Here is a 16,216-nt window from a genome sequence, read left to right as displayed (position 1 = left end):
GAGGGGGAAAAAAAACCGAAGTAAGAAGAAAAGCAGCATTCACGACGCCATGCAGGATTCGAAGGCACGCTCTTCTGCCCCTTTATTAACCCCAAAGCGAAGAACTACAGAGGCCAGTATGTCCCCATCCTGGATTAGTCTCCCGTTGAAAACCAACACTCTGGTTATATTTCCTCGTAAAGCACTCACCATGCAAGGGGGGAGATACAGTCGGCAGAACAGAAGCATTCCGAGCAAACAGTATCTCAATTTGAACACTCGAGCTTGTTTAAAACACGGCACTCCTAAAGCCCAGCGCAGAGGGGCCCGGGTTCCCACCGCCCACGAGCAAGGGGGTCCGGGGCATGCAACCCTCTCAGATCACCGTGCCTTCGGGCTGGGTAAGCCTCGCCCGTGCACGTGGGACCCGGCTCGTGCTACAACGGGAACCCAGCCTCCGCTCAGTCTTACCCCACGAGTTCTACATAGCTTACATGGGTCAGCTGTCCAGCTGGAGTCGGGGAGAGAGAAGGTCCTCAGTTAGGCACACACCCTCTGCTCCAAGGGAACGGCCATAAACAAAAAGAACATCTATTTCCCTCTACGTTTGGGTGCCCAACTTTTACTGTATCCCAGTTCGGATGGGTCCAGCCATGCACTCCAGAATGATCAAAGCAATACAGCTGCTTACAAAAGTACAGAAAGGAAAAGCCCTCGTCATCACGTCCGTCAGCTGAAGCCGTTTACTGGCTTCACTGCACCAGACCTAAGAAAGGGACACTGATCCCTCTGAAGCAGGGATTAGTGTCACAGCCCACGTCTGACAGCAGGCCACCGATTTCTGCGCGCCCACGTCGGCACGCCTCGGATTCTGGTGTAAATGCAAACAGTAACTAATTCTTCACAATTCTTTTTCCATAAAAAATACAGACAGTTTTTGATTCCTTCCCCCACCGCCCCCCCCCCGCCCTTCCCCCCCAAAAGCAGTGCGTCTTACCCAGTGTAGTCTCGTTTAGAGTTTCTCCTTCTATAGAGGACAGCCAGGATCATGCTGATGAGCAGAGTGAGCCCTAGGACCACGGCAGTAACTATACCCACCACCACCCAAACTGGAAACACGGGCAAGATCTCTAGAGAGAAAGAACAAAATCGTTTTAAGGTGCTTTGCTACCAAGAGAAGACGTGGAATTTTATGAAATTAGTAAGCGAGTGCTTTAGAGGTGACCACGTCCTCTCTTATCATCCGCGTTATGAACTTCTGGTGTCTAACTGAGGATGTACAAATTCTAAAGAATGAGCTTCCGGGCGAAGCGTTTCTGCACACACAATCCCTCCCTTTCAATGCTCTGAAGTCAAAGAAAATCCAGGGTGTGAATTTACCTCAGTGTGCTCTCCAACAAAGCAGACTTTGTCTCAAAATGAGACACCAGAACCTGCGTTTCCTGCTTATTTTCCAAAAAAGGAAAAAAAAAAAAAAAAAGGAGGGTTGGGGGGGAGAAAGAACTGTACTGTTTTTGCAAACGTTAAAACTTTCTCCTGGAGAATGGAGAAGCAGTATTCCTCTTCTCTCCCGGTGCCCATCCCACCCAAGCATAGCGGATTTGGTCTTAACTTCTGATACTGAAAACTGGACACTCCCGAAACCGGACCAGCAGGCTCCAGGTATACGAATGAGGAGGCCGGTTGCTACAGCTGTGTGAGTGTGGCTCCCCGCACCCTGGCACGTGAAGAGGGACCACAGGTGCACAGAAACAGGGACATAACTAGCACAAAAACACCCCTTCCAAATGCACCCCCAGATGGAACTCTTGTTCTCCAACTAAACCGGAGATAAAGGGGACTGCCACCATCACCGCCGAAATACTCAAGAAGTACCTTTCTCTACAACATAGAGCCTAATGTGTCCTGGCTGGACAACAATGTCAGGAGGGTTCTTGACATCACAAATATAGGTGCCGTTGTGTATAAACTGCATATTTTCTATGTTGATTGACGCATCTTTCTTGTCGAGGTCTCCAGCCCAGCTGATTCTGTCCTTAAACGGTGGGTAATTCCCAGGATACACCTGCCCTTGCGAGTAGTGGAAAAACTGCAATTAGAAAAAAAAAGAACACATGAGATTTTCTAAAGGCAGACGCTCTAAACTCTGTAATAGGCATGCTGTGTGTGGAAGGTTCTTTTTTAAAAAAAGACTTCATACAGAAAGAAATACAACTTCGTATCACAAATAAGCTATGGAATCTAAGCCAGACCGTTTAGAAATCACAGGATTCAATCCTATTTCAGTGGAAGAAATAAACTCATGTGTCATCTTAAATCTTCGCAATATACCCCTGAGGTAGTGATTTACTGCCCGCTTTTTCATATAGAAGGAAAAGGAGACTCAAAGAAGCCATTTGCCCAAGGTTACAGTGATAACAGGTGATGAATCCAAAGTCAAAGTCAGGACCATCTGACCCTTCACAGCCAGTGATTGTCATCGTGACAGAGCCTGTGAATCCAAAAGTTTCAGTCTGGATTCATGAAGTTTACTATTTAGTTATACAAAGACATAAGAAAACAAAGCCTAAATATGACAGATCAGCTAGTCTGATGGGTTTCTCCCTCTTATGTATGTTTCCTCTGGAAATGGCATGGGTGTGTGAGTGGAAGCCCAGACACCCCCACTGTTCTCACTTCTCTTTGAAGAGTCAGACTCTAGCTCACTCTTTCCTCACACCTGCTTTTAGTCAAGGAATTCCTTTCTCAAAGAAAACGTTGACAAGGGCTGGTCAAGCCCAGCACCTTGGAAACTAGATTAAGGCCTGGCAAGTGGGGATCTATCCTGATACCTGGCTTCAATCCAAGTATCTCGGCAGGAGGCCTGATGCCTTTCTTCTTATTCACAGGTCGGGTGATAGTGGGGCCAGGCAAACAAATCAGCAGGAGTCAACCACGAGCTCTACAATAACTCAGACGGAACATTTTCAGAACCCTCTTTCAGAACCACAGCAAATCCTATGATGCATCCATTCCTAAGATTTAAGGACCATTGATATTTTGGTAACTCCCTAGCCCCTCTCTCCATCCGTGATGTTCCCCTGAGCCCTAGAATCTCCTCACCCAAATGCCTACTCACTTTACAACCCAGCTGCCTACCTCCAAATTTATCACCTTGTTCTGTAACCTTCACCTTCCACCTGTGTGTCCCATCTCAACTGGTGGATTATTCCAGTCTCCCGAACTATAATCCTGGAGTAATCCTTGATTCCTCTACCTTCCTTCCCATGCAGTTAATCTCCACCCAGTGAATCCTGTCAATTCTACCTCATATATTTCTCTCTTCTCTCTACTGAAGTCCCACTGATAATACCTCATTTCATGCTCTCATCATCTTGGACTGTGGCCTCTTTACTGGCCTTGATCTCCTCTAACCCACCCTCCACCATGCCTAAAAGATCACTAGAAAATATTAATAGTAATAATTACATTATTATCATTTATCAAGCATATACCCCTATGCTTAATATAATCTAAATGCTTGTTAAGAACTATGAAGGCTCTCAGGAACTAAGATCTGAGTGGCTCAGTTGGCTGAGCATCTGACTTTGGCTCGGGTCATGATCTCATGGTTCAAGGGTTTGAGCCCCGCATTGGGCTCTGTGCTGACAGCTCAGAGCCTGGAGCCTGCTTCGGATTCTGTGTCTCCCTCTCTTTCTGCCCTTCCCCACTTGTACTCTGTCTCTCTCAAAAATAAGTAAATGTTAAAACAAACAAACAAACAAACAAACAACTATGAAGGCTCTCAGATTTTACCCTCCTTGGAAGTCTGTTAGAGTTTTTACTAGCTTGGAGATGATCTCATAAGAGAATGGAAGCAGGGCTGAAGTGTGAAGCTGGAAGTAACCTATAAGACATTCTAGACAAAGCGTTGAGCGTTGTTAGCAGTGGGAAACTGGGCTTTCCAACGAGAGGAGGGACAAGGTACAAGAACTGTTGTAGGGCTATGAACCTCGTGGAATGTAGGATTGGATTGAAAGATGAACAGAAGTGGAGGAACAACCAATGGGGCTACTGCACTAGTCCTAGCACGGTTTTTATCATGTGATGGAGAGCAGAGAAGTAGGAAAGGCTGATGAGCGCTAAATGTCAGAAATCAAAACAGAAGACCCAGCAAACATTCTTATTTCCTGGGATGGAAAAGAAGTGGGAGCAGATAGGGAAGGACAGGACCAAAATGAACCCCCATAAGACTCAAGATTTTAAAATTTGGGTCATTAGACAGACACAGCTACCTGAAAAGAACTAGCAAAGAAGGTAAACAGAGGGGAGAAAAGATGAGTTCCAGCTTAGACATGGGGACTCTGATTCCACAGCCCAGAAAAGGCATCTGTGGTATGCCGGGCTTCAATTTTCCTGAAAATCTGTGAAAATCAAAAGCATCCTGCTCATCTTCTTATACACGTTCTGACACCTGTGAGTTAAAAGATCTTCCATCAATAGCTAAGCATTCTGGAACTACCTGTAACCAGGCTGGTGTGGAAGTACCAATGGATTAGCTAAATATACACTCATCAAAAATACAGCATGTTCTTTATAGTAAGTCTTGAGGTATGTTCACCTGTCTTGACCCCCTCGGCAAGAATGTTTGTAGCATAAATGGAGCCACTACTTGAAAGAAAGTTATTACCATTGGACATCTTCCAGGGGATGTTTAATTTGCTGTAGACTAAACAATGCCCCCCATGTCTACTCTGACCAAAGACTTCAGCTGGGAAACCCTCGCAGGTTTAAACTATTCTTCAGACTTTCTTGAGTAAACCTACGCGTGCTTGCTTTTGCCTCTACAGGAAGCATGTTGTGCACTGAGGCCACATTTGTGTGAAGCAGCAGTAATTTTTCCCAGGTGTGTGTGTGTGTGTGTGTGTGTGTGTGTGTGTGTGTGTGATGCCTGCTCTCACTCACTCCTGTGCTACCACACAGAGAATCACACCCAGCCGGACCCGGTGAGCACTCCTGGACTTGACCTCAGCCTTCCTTCCCTCTTGGTACAACACCCAGGGTTTCCTCCTTTTTTATATAAATCCTGGGGGACACAGGTCCACCCAAGAATTTGGAAATCGGGTATATATTCCAACCCAGTGCAACCGAGATTTTCTTTTGGAGACTTATTTCAACAGAAGATACATAGCTTTGATAACGTCACATATGAAACTGAAGCCACTGAGGCTAAACATAAAAACGGTTTTATTTCAGGGGCTATAGTCATCTCAATGCACACCCCCAAGTTTTCCCAGAGAAGACCCTCAGGAACTCAGGACCTAGAGACAATGGACAGGTAGTCCCTCTGTTCTTTAAGGAAAGGCATCAAGGGTAAATTCTTAACACAAGGCTTTCTGCAAAAAAAAAAAAAAAAAGACACTTCAAAACGTCATAGCAGCAGCAGCTATGAGGCAGATAATTCCCACTAGTTTCTAAGCTGTGCCTTCCCAACAGGGGTGACATCTCCCCTGGGTAGGGGGGGCAAATACTGGCTCTAAGGGCAAGGGAGAAAGAGAAAAATATTTCGCTCTTTTTACACATAAAGCACAGATATGCAATATATCTGTAGTATTAAAATTGCATGGGGCACCTGGGTGGCTCAGTCGGTTGAGGGTCCAACTCTTGATTTTGGCTCAGGTCATGATCTCATGGTCATGGAATCAAGCCCTGAGTCGGGCTCCGTGCTGAGCATGGAGCCCCCCTCTCTCTCTCTCTCTCTGTGCCTCTGCCTGTGCCCTGCTCTCTCTCTCTCTCTCTCTAAAAAAAAAAAAAAAAAAAAAAAAAAAAAAAAGCCAAAAAACCTATAAATAAATGAATGAATGAATGAATGAATGAAGTTTCGTAGATGGGGGGCAGAAATTGGGAAAAGTGTGTTTTAAAAAGACTCCTTAGGAAGGTGACCATGAATAAAAAGACTGAGAAACAGTGCTTCAAGCAATCCCTAAAGCCTAGAGTTGGTTATCAACAAATGTTTCCATCTGAGAGAGAAAGAACATGTAAGGGAAAAAAACTGAGTAACCAGAGTGCAAGAAAACGGGGTGTGAATGATTCCAGCCCGGACGGTGTGACGACTCTCGGAGCAGGTCCCCAGGCCCTCCCCAGCCTGTAAGTGGGGAGAAGTCTCCTTCCTCGTGAAGGTGAGGGGGTGATGTGAGGGGCGTAATTATATCCGGGTGAGGACCAACAAGGTAACTCGTCATCATGGAAGAGAAGAAGTGATCTGGAAGAGCAATGACAGACTCTGTCCCAGCTGCGCACGGACAACCGGGACTGTGAAACACTGAGAAAGCACATGCTGATACTTAAAGGACGGTCAACACGCAGACGGAACGGAAACACGGTGAGTTATGCCCGCTAGCCACCTCAGGAACTAGACTTAGCAGGAGCAGACTTGAACAATGTCCCCCTGGGCCCTCACAGCAGCCCCAGAAGGTGTGAGCATCCCCCCTCTTTGGGACAAGAACCAGGATGGTCGGTGTTGAAGAACCCCACGGCTCAGCCAGCACTCGGCTAGTTATTAACTGGACCTCGCTTTCGTTCCGCCACTCACCTTAGTCTGAAGTCACCCACAAACCATTCCTTTTTTTTTTTTTTTTTTTAAGAGAGAGACAGAGGGAGGGAGGGAGAGAGAGCATGTGAGCACCATGCGGGGCTCGATCTCACAACCGAGAGATCATGACCGCAGATGAAATTAAGAGTGGGACGCTTAACCGGCTGAGCCACCCAGGCACCCCACTCCCACTCCTTACTCCCCCTGAGGACTGAGGGACAGCCTGGGTTGCAGACGGTTCTGAAGACCCCACATCCCCACCGCACAGTGAGCTCCAGGGACGACTGCTGAATCAGGCGGCTCTACGATAAATGCAAACAACCTCATAATGAAGTCAGAAAGGGGTGTGTGTGTGTGTGTGTGTGTGTGTGTGTGTAACAGGAAGACCTCAAAGAAATTCAATAAAAAATGGGGCAAATGAAAGCTGAAATGTGGATCAGAGTCATAAACCACGATCAGAGTCAGCAAGGCTGGCCAGCGGGGGCTCCGTGGAAGAGAAATTCCATAAGGGGATTTGATGGAGAAGAACTGGGCGGGGGGTGGGGGTGGGGGGCAGCAAGGGATGCTGAACTTATTTTTTCCTGGAGAGTTTAGAGCAAGGGAAGGGCCTTGAAATCTCCAGGTCAACGCAGTCACTCCTTTGGGAAGGGAACCATCAGAAGAATGGGTATTTATGACATCACAGCCGTCAAGAACCCGGGAGGCAGGCCCAGCAGGCGCGATCAAGCATTCCTACCGACACAGTGGTGTCGGTCCCCTCTGGCTGGAAGCTCCAGGAGACTGAGGTCAACGTGCCGGTGGTATTAGTAGACTTGAACTTGCAAGTCAGCTTCCCTTGTGTCCCATTTGCCACGAAGATTTCTTTCGGGGTATATACCTCCAAGGCCGATGTGCCCGTGGTCACTGGAGAGAGAGGAGCAAGGAAAGCTTGAGTAGCATTTAGTACAAATATCATGCTGCATATGACAAAGATATGAGAAAGTTACTTGATATACACAGTTATAGAGATTATCTGTCTGTCTATCAATCAATCATCTCTCTCTCTCTGCTGCCATTGTGTCATACACATTTCTGGCAGAATATTCCACAGCCAGGTGCTTCCCAGAAGCGGGATAAACTGCTGACGGTCTGGGATTTTGTTTTTGGTTTTCAGTAAGAAGATACTTTCACGAGTTCAGCTATTACCTCATGTTTATGTTTTCTTTTTCATTAACAGACTTTTTTTCTTAGAGCAGTTTTAGGGTTACAGAAACACTGAGCATGAAGCAGAGAGTTCCAGTATATTCCCCCACCCCTACCCCCAGTTTCCCCTACTCATAACATCTTTTGTGAGGGTGGTATGTGTTACAATTGATGAGCCAATACTGTTACACTATTAACTAAAGCTCATCATTTATGGTAGGGTTCATTGTGTGTTACACATTCCATGGGTTTTGACAAATGTACAATGTCATGTATCCACTATTATAACAAAACACAGAATCCTTTTATTGTCCTAAACATCCCATGTTCCACCCATTCATTCCTCCCCCCTCCCCCTAAACCCCTGGCAACCACTGATTTTTTCCTGTATCTGTACGTTTGCCTTTTCCAGAACATTATAGAGCCGGAATCCTACAGCCTTTTCAGATTAGCTTTTATCACTTAGCGGTATTTACTTAAGTTTCCTCCTTGTCGTTTTATAGCATGACAGTTCATTTCTTTTGATTGCTGAGTAATATTCACGGTATGGATATTATCCATTCACCTCCTGAAGGACATCTTGGTTGCTTCCCTGGTGGTCTGTTTTTAATGATGTAGAGGCCATATATATATATATATATATACACAAAAAATATGTATATATAAAAATATATATATTAAGTATAAATATATATATTAAAAATATGTATATATAAAATATATAAATATATATTATATATAAATATAAATATATATATTAAAAATATATATGTATGTGTGTGTATATATATATATATATACACATATATATATACATATTTTTTTGCTTAAGTAGTTCTCACATTCACCTGTTAAATTTCAACTGCTATCACACTGAACTTCTCTCATCTTCCATTTAATTTTAACACAATTAAAGCTATTCTAGGTAAGGTATCACTTCATTCAGAGCCGTGTTTATTATTTCACTGATCCTTTTCCTGTAAGGGATTTAAGGCAAAAAACATGCACAACATGCTGTTTTCGTTAATGAAATCCCATCTACCGTTACATCTCAGTGTAACCTGTGCTAGATAACTGTGAGTTCGAGAACCAGCTGACCACACCGGGCCACGTTTTCACTCTACCCCTTGAGTTTTATTCAGTCAGCCTAAGCCCAGAAATAGTAATTCAAATGTCTATCACTTGTAATACAAAAATAGCTCCTTTTTTTTTTTTTCCAAGATCTGTAATCAGAGGCAACTTAATTTTAATCAGGGTTTTAAGGATGGCTGTTAAAATAATCTTCACTTAAAAAAGACACTTTCCTGGATGAAATGAAGGTCAGAAAGGAAATTCGTTAGCCTAAAAATGGACACAATTAAAGCTAATGGAGGAAATATTATCTTCCAAATAGGGTATTTTCTAAAGAAATGGTTTGGAAAGAATCCGTATCTGCAGTGTTCCAATTATTCTTAGAATGTAACAGATGAGCAGAATGAGGAGGGGTTTACTGTCACCCAGGACTGATGATCACACTCAGTTTTTCTTCCTGAGGTCTTGCCCGAGACTCTAGGCCAGGCAGAAAAAGAGTACTCCCCCAGTTCTCCCAACCATCTTCCAAATGTTTATTCGCAGGACACAATGGGCACTTTGGCTATTCTTTTAAATAAACTGATAGCCATACTGTATCAATCAGATTTTTTTTCTGCTAAAGAGGGTGGATTATTATTATAGAGAACAATGGATTATTATTTGTGGCCCAAACCTCAAAACAAACCCTTCTTTCAAACAAGAAGCAAACAAAAGATGTTCCTTGCCTTTGTGGGTAGGCAGAAAACCAGCCCCAGGGCATCTGAGTTCAAAACGAGGGACAAAGCACAAGACCAGAAGATCTGACCAGCTTTTCCAGGAAGCAGTGTTGGCTTATAACCCTTATTTATGCTGCGTGATTTTGACTAGTTTTCTCCACAGTGGCAAGCGCTACAAGGAAAGCCAGTCTGCGAAGTCAATAAATAAGTCTCCTCAAGGGTTTTCTCAAGCCAGATCCCTGCCTCAAGGCCGGCCTGCAAAATCTGGTCGGTACCGGAGAGGTTATTTAAAGATGTTTCAGTTTACAGTCACGGAATTTTGGCCGAAAAGACTAACCAAATCCCTAAAGTGGCTTTTAGACAATCGATCTGAGACAGACTTAACTACACCAGAGCTGGTTAATATACACGTGACTTAAAAAAAACAAAAACAAAAACAAAAACCCTCACTCTTTGGCTCATTTGCACAGGCAGCTGTTACAGCCAGGGTTATGGATTCCAACTCTGGCCAATCAGCTGTTCCAAAAGAACAAAATGACTCCATGCACAGCTAGTTAGCATCCTGTGATCCCTGACTCTCTCTCTCCCTCCCTCTCTCTCTCTCTCTTTCCAGCTGTCCTAGTTCTTGGAGATCCCAACTAGTCATCAAATGAACTTCCCAAAGCCCTGGTCTCTTTGTTGATCTTCTCTTCTACAAAAATGTTTCAGGCCTGTCCCAGCCCCCCATTCTCACATCCGACCCTCGGCCAGGGCTTCTCCGCCTTAGCACTACTGACAACGGGGCTGGATTGTTCTCTGCTCAGGTCTGTTCTATGCATCGCAGGATGTTCAGCAGGGTCCCTGGCCTCTACCAGATGTCAGTGGAATCTTCTCCCCTTCCAGCTGTGGCAACCAAAAAGGTCCCCAGACATTGAAACATCCTCTCATGGGCCAAGTGCCCGTGGCTGAGAATCAGTGCCCCAGGCCCTACCAATACGAGCACCTGCTCCACAATCTCAAGCTTCTCTGCTCTCTGACGGCCTCCTCCTGTCTTTCCAGACCACTTCCTCCAACACTCTGCTGATCCTTCAGCCGCATCAGAACCTAAGATCTGTCACCCTCCCCCGCCCCCCCCCCCCCAGAGGACCACTTCATACCCCTTCTCTCTCGCCTGGACTCTCCGCTAAGGTCTGTGCTTCCTAGTTCACCGAGAAAACAAGCAAACCTGAAGGCAACTTCCTCACGTCCCTCGCTCCCCGCAGCAACGCCCCGCGCTCCGTGTTTCCTCTGCTACCACGCCCGAAAGGTCTGCACCTCTCCTCGGGGCCAGTCCCTGCTCGGGGCACAGGACCCCATCTTCTCTGGCCTCACCAAGGATGTTAATCCAGCAATCCTCCCTCTTTCTCCTGAAGTTCTCACTCTCAACTGAGTTACTGCCACCGGCCAAATAAATACCTATATTTATATCCCAGGTTTAGGGGGAAAAACATCTTGACCCTGCATCTCATTTGAAAGAACTGTCTATATTCACCGTGCGCAGTTTCTCTCCTCCCATATTCTCTCCCTTTTTAAAATTCTTTTAAGTTTATTTGAGAGACAGACAGACAGACAGAGAAAGAGTGCAAGCACGCATGGGGGAGGGGCAGAGAAAGAGGGAGAAAGGAGAATCCCAAGCAGGATGCGGGGCTCGATCTCACGAACCGTGAGGTCATGACCTGAGTTGAAATCAAGAGCTGGATGCTTAACCCACTGAGCCACCCAGCCACCCCCTCCCATATTTTCTTGAATAAACCCAATCCAGGCTTTTATCCCCAGTACTCCACTAAAACTATTTTTTTTAATTTTTTTTAATGTTTATTTATTTTTGAGAGAGACAGAGACAGGATGCAAGTGGGTTAGGGGCAGAGAGAGAGGGAGACAGAACCTGAAGCAGGCTCCAGGCTCCGAGCTGTCGGCACAGAGCCCGACGAGGGGCTCGAACTCACAAGCTATGAGATCATGACCTGAGCTGAAGTCGGACCCTCAACCGACTGAGCCACCCAGGTGCCCCTAAAAACTGTTCTTGTCAAAGAATCTAATGGCCTCCATGTGGCTAAATCAACAGTCAATTCTCAAACTGACCTATTGCAACATCTGACACAGCCGATCCCTCCCAGCCTTGGAACAGTTTTTCTTCCCAGTTTAACTTCTTAAGCATCACTCTTTTGTTCTCTTATCTCACTGCCTGTTCCTTTCTAGTTCTCTGACCTCTGCATGTTGGAGAGTCCCAGATTCTCCCACTGACCTCTTATCTCTTGGGGACCTCATCTAGTTTCAAGGCTATAAATATCACCTAAACGCTGATGATCCCTGTACACACACACACACACACACACACACATCTATCAACGACTTCACTTGGATCTACCTGGCATCTCAAATTTAATATGACCAAACTGAATTCCCGATTCCCATCCTCAAACCCACCCTTCCACAGCCTATTCCATTTCTGTAAATGGCAATTCCAGCCTTCCAGTGGCTGAGGCCAAAACCCGGGAGTCCTTCTTGAGACCTCTTTCTCACATCCTTACCACCACGCTGTCACAAAACAGGTTTGTATCTACTTAGAAACATCTTCTCAAAAGTGATCTCTCCCTGCCTCTCTCAGTGTTGCCACCTTGGTCCAAGCCACTCTCCTCTTTCACTTGGGATATTTCAGTGGCTTCCTAAACTCGTGTCTCTGCTCCTACCCTCACCCACTTAACCACAGGCAGTCCATGCTTTTTAAAATGCATTATCAGGGGGTGCCTGGGTGGCTCAGTCGGTTAAGTGCCTGACTCTTGGTTTCGGCTCAGGTCATGATCCCATGGTTTGTGGGCTCGAGCCCCACATCAGGCTCCATGCCGACAGTGTGGAGCCTGCTTGGGATTCTCTCTCTCTCTCCCCCTCTCTCTCTGCTCCTCCTTCACTTGCTCTGTTCCTCTCTCTCAAAATAAATAAGTAAACTGAAAAAAAATTTAAATGCATATCAGATCTTATTACTCCTCTGCTCCAAACACTCCAAACAGTCTCCACAGTAGCCGGGATCAGGACAAAGTCCTCACAGGTCCACAAAGCCCGACAAGAGCTAACTCCTAGCCACCTCTCAGACCTCGCCTCCCACCCTCCTCCCTCAGACACGCTGCAGCAGCCACCCTGGTCATTTTGTAGCTCCTCTGCCCGGGATGGGGGCCCCCGAGGACAGAGAACGCTAAGGACAAAAAGATGGAGGTATCCCAGGAAGTCACGATGCCAGGAGAGAGAAGGGAAGAGCAAGCAGCGATGTGGCACCCTGAGTCAGGTGCCTCTCCCCCGGCTGCTCTCGGGAGGAGTCTGGGGAGACACCCTTGCTTACGGTGCCTGTGGTCGCCAAGCACAGCACGGCGGTTTCTAACCAAATGCGATGAGCAAGATCGGACTGCCAGAGAAGCTCTCCTGTGTGGGGAAAACACCGGTTTCCCTCTCGGACTGCATTCCATGAGGCTCAAGCAAGGGATGAGTTCACTGGTTTCTTAAACAATTGGGAATGGTTTGCTTTGTCCAGGCCTTTTCTTTTCCCCTCCTGAGTCACTAGGAGTATTATGGGAATACACAGTAAAATTATTGTGGAATTCAGATGGGCCTGTCTTCACAGTCACAAAAGAGAATTTTTAGGGACCAGTTAAAATGGCTAAAAATGCAAATGTAAAGTACCCTGAGATGCAGAGAAACCACTGCTCTAAACTCCCATCAAGTCCATGCCACTGAGGACGGGAATCCCAGTCCGAACGAGACATTAAATAGGGGTCTTTTAGGCCTGAGATTTACAGTTACAGTACACGGGCAAAAACTGCTGTGAAAAGTATTAAAGCTTTAATTCAAAAACTTGGATGGGGAAAAGTGTCCTGCTGAATCCCGGAAAAACCAATTGCCTCAGGAATAAAAAACACAGAAATGAAATGAAATGAAATGGAAAGATTAAGTGATATGTAAACGTTTTTATATCCTGCCAACTTTGGACTCTGAGTTACATATTAACTTACATGTAAATTTCAAAAACGGTAACAGGAGCTGAGCTTATGACTTTCTTCCTGGGGAAGGAATCCTGACCTGCTAAGTTACACCAGCATCCAGAGGGCAAGAAGATGAACAAGAGCAGTCCTTCTTGTAGGAGATCAATTCAAATGAAAGAAGCCTGAAAAATCATTTGACAAGTAATCAAAGAGTTCGCAGAATCAACTCAACACGGGTCATTTGTTTCTACAGCAGTCAACTGTGACACCTACAACTTGGTTTTCTTCCATTTTGGATGGAGAACCAGAACAGTGTTGGGGGAAAATCCAAGTAAATACACGATACAAAAATAACACCCATCACAACCACAAAGGAAAAAAAGCAAATTCAGATTCAAGAATAGTTTGGCCAGGAGTCTGTTTCCTGATGTGATCTGTTTCAATACCGTGAATTGTGGAAGAAATGCAATGTCAGTAATGCCTCCAGAAGTGCCAAATGGTCTTGCTCCAAGTAAATTCAAACTCATACTATAAAATCATCTGAAATACACTGGAATAGCGTTATTACGGATGAATAAACACTTGCGGGGCCTAGACGGAGATCCCAACACTTAACAAGTGAAACAATTCTTTGGCATATCACTTCTGGGTCCATTTGTAGTACCCTGGTTTGAAAAACCTTATCCTTTGAACAGCTCCCACCACAGTTTTCCTTGAAACTGAAAGAAGGCTTTTGTTTTGATTATTTTTTTGTTTTGTTTTGGAAACACTTTGATGTCACCAGAATATTCTCCTGCCTAGAAGAATACAATCAAGTAATTTATTTAAATAGATTTCTGGCCTATCTCACTGGTACACAGTGTTAACCTGATATCATAATATCGCCTAACCACAAGCATAAACATGACCTTTTAAAACATACTAAAAGGGAGAAATAAAAGGGCACTGAACACAACCGAGACGAGTGGCTCTGAGTGGAGGAAGGTAGATGGGGCAGGAGGAAAAAGGCACACACTACTGGTAACGTTTTATTTCCTAGGGTAGGCAGTGAGGGCATGGGAGCTCATTTTAACGTGAGGTGTGTAAACTGTAGGCACACACACACACACACACACTCTCTCTCTCTCTCTCTCTCTCTCTTTTGTATGTATTTTATTTTTCATAATAAAAACTGCTTTTCTTTTTAAAAGAAAGGAAGACATCAGTAAGGTGGTAAGAGATTTACTTCAATTCCAGAATGCTCCAGTGAAAGCATTCAGCACAGGATTCCCTCACAGTGTCAACTGTGACTCCTACAATCAGGCTGGATACCAAGAAGCCAACTGATGACGTGTGTCAGTGGAAACAGCACAGGGGCCGGGCTGGAGGCCTCACATCCTCAGAACGGGACCACTCTGCAGCTGGAGCGGGCTCCTTTCTTCCGTGAGTCAGGGCTATCTATCTTGGACTCCCGCGGCTGGATAGCACAAAGTAAGTGGAGACTACAAAAATAGACTCTCTTCAATGAACCCTAACGATTAATAAATTCAGCTTTTCGCTTGTCAGGAACACACTCCTCTACTACACGCTTTGTCTGTTGTTATGCTTTGGGCCTCAATCTAAAAGTGACATCCTTACAACGTGTGCCCCAAATCCCCACCCTGTGCTCCCTCACATCCTGCCTGCCCCTGTGAAGGCTCCCTCACACTCTACCGGAATGACCGGCTGTCTGGAACCAGGAGAGAGCAGGGGACTGTGTCCACCTTGTTCACCGTCATATTCTCATCACCTCACAAATGCCTTTTGTCAACGCGTTCAACAAACGTTTGCTTGGAAATGGGGAGGAAGGAAGGAAAAGAAAGAAAAGAGAGAAAAAGAAAACATACCAACTAGACTCAGATAAGCTCAGCCATAAAAATTACACACTTGCTTCACAACAAATGCCTGTAGGATAATGCCCCAAACAAACAGTGTCTGCAAAGATGACTCAGGGCCAGGCTCGGATGCTGAATCTGTCTTGGACGAGGCTGAGCCAGGCTTCAAGAGACTCACCTTCCAATCTAGATGAGAGAATCCCAAAGGAGACTCATCTTTGGAAACGTTCAGTAAGAAAAGTCTATGTACTTGAAGACCCTGAATGGCCAAAGCAATCTTGACAAAGAAAAACAGAAATGGAGGTATCACAATTCTAGACTTCAAGTTATACTACAAAGCTGTAGTAATCAAAACAGTATGGTACTGGCACAAAAACAGACACATAGATCAGTGGAACAGAAGAGAGAGCCCACAAATAACCCACATTTATATGGTCGATTAATCTTCAACAAAGGAGGCATGAATAAGCAATGGGAAAAAGTCTCTTCAACAAACGGTGTTGCAAAAACTGGACAGCGACACGCAAAAGAATGAAACTGGGCACTTTCTTATACCATACACAAAAATAAACTCAAAATGGATTAAAGATGGGGGCATCTGGGTGGCTCGGTCAGTTGAACACCCGACTTTGGCTCAGGTCATGATCTCACAGCTCGCGAGTTTGAGCCCCGCGTCGGGCTCTGTGCCGACAGCTCAGAGCCTGGAGCCGGCTTCAGATTCTGTGTCTCCCTCTCTCTCTGCCCCTAACCCACTCGCATCCTGTCTCTGTCTCTCTCAAAAATAAATAAACATTAAAAAAAATTAAGAAGTGGATTAAAGATGTAAATGTGAGACCTGAAACCATAAAAATCCTA

The 16,216-nt window shown here is 45.3% G+C and overlaps 1 protein-coding gene across 1 annotated transcript in view; it reads right to left on the bottom strand.

Annotated features, from left to right (window-relative positions):
• The window catches only part of MPZL1 (myelin protein zero like 1), a 66,131-nt gene that overhangs the window by 15,199 nt on the left and 34,716 nt on the right, over positions 1–16,216 (bottom strand). The window contains exons 3-5 of the mRNA XM_058702105.1: positions 7,287–7,453; positions 1,855–2,068; positions 977–1,109 (exon numbers count right to left, since the gene is read on the bottom strand). Of these exons, the coding sequence (XP_058558088.1) occupies positions 977–1,109; positions 1,855–2,068; positions 7,287–7,453 (514 nt within the window). The remainder of the gene's footprint in view (positions 1–976; positions 1,110–1,854; positions 2,069–7,286; positions 7,454–16,216) is intronic.

This window comes from Neofelis nebulosa, chromosome 15 (assembly GCF_028018385.1).
Source record: "Neofelis nebulosa isolate mNeoNeb1 chromosome 15, mNeoNeb1.pri, whole genome shotgun sequence".
NCBI lineage: Eukaryota > Metazoa > Chordata > Mammalia > Carnivora > Felidae > Neofelis > Neofelis nebulosa.
The sequence above is the reverse complement of the archived record's forward strand: the minus strand, read 5'-3'. Positions and strand labels throughout refer to the sequence as shown.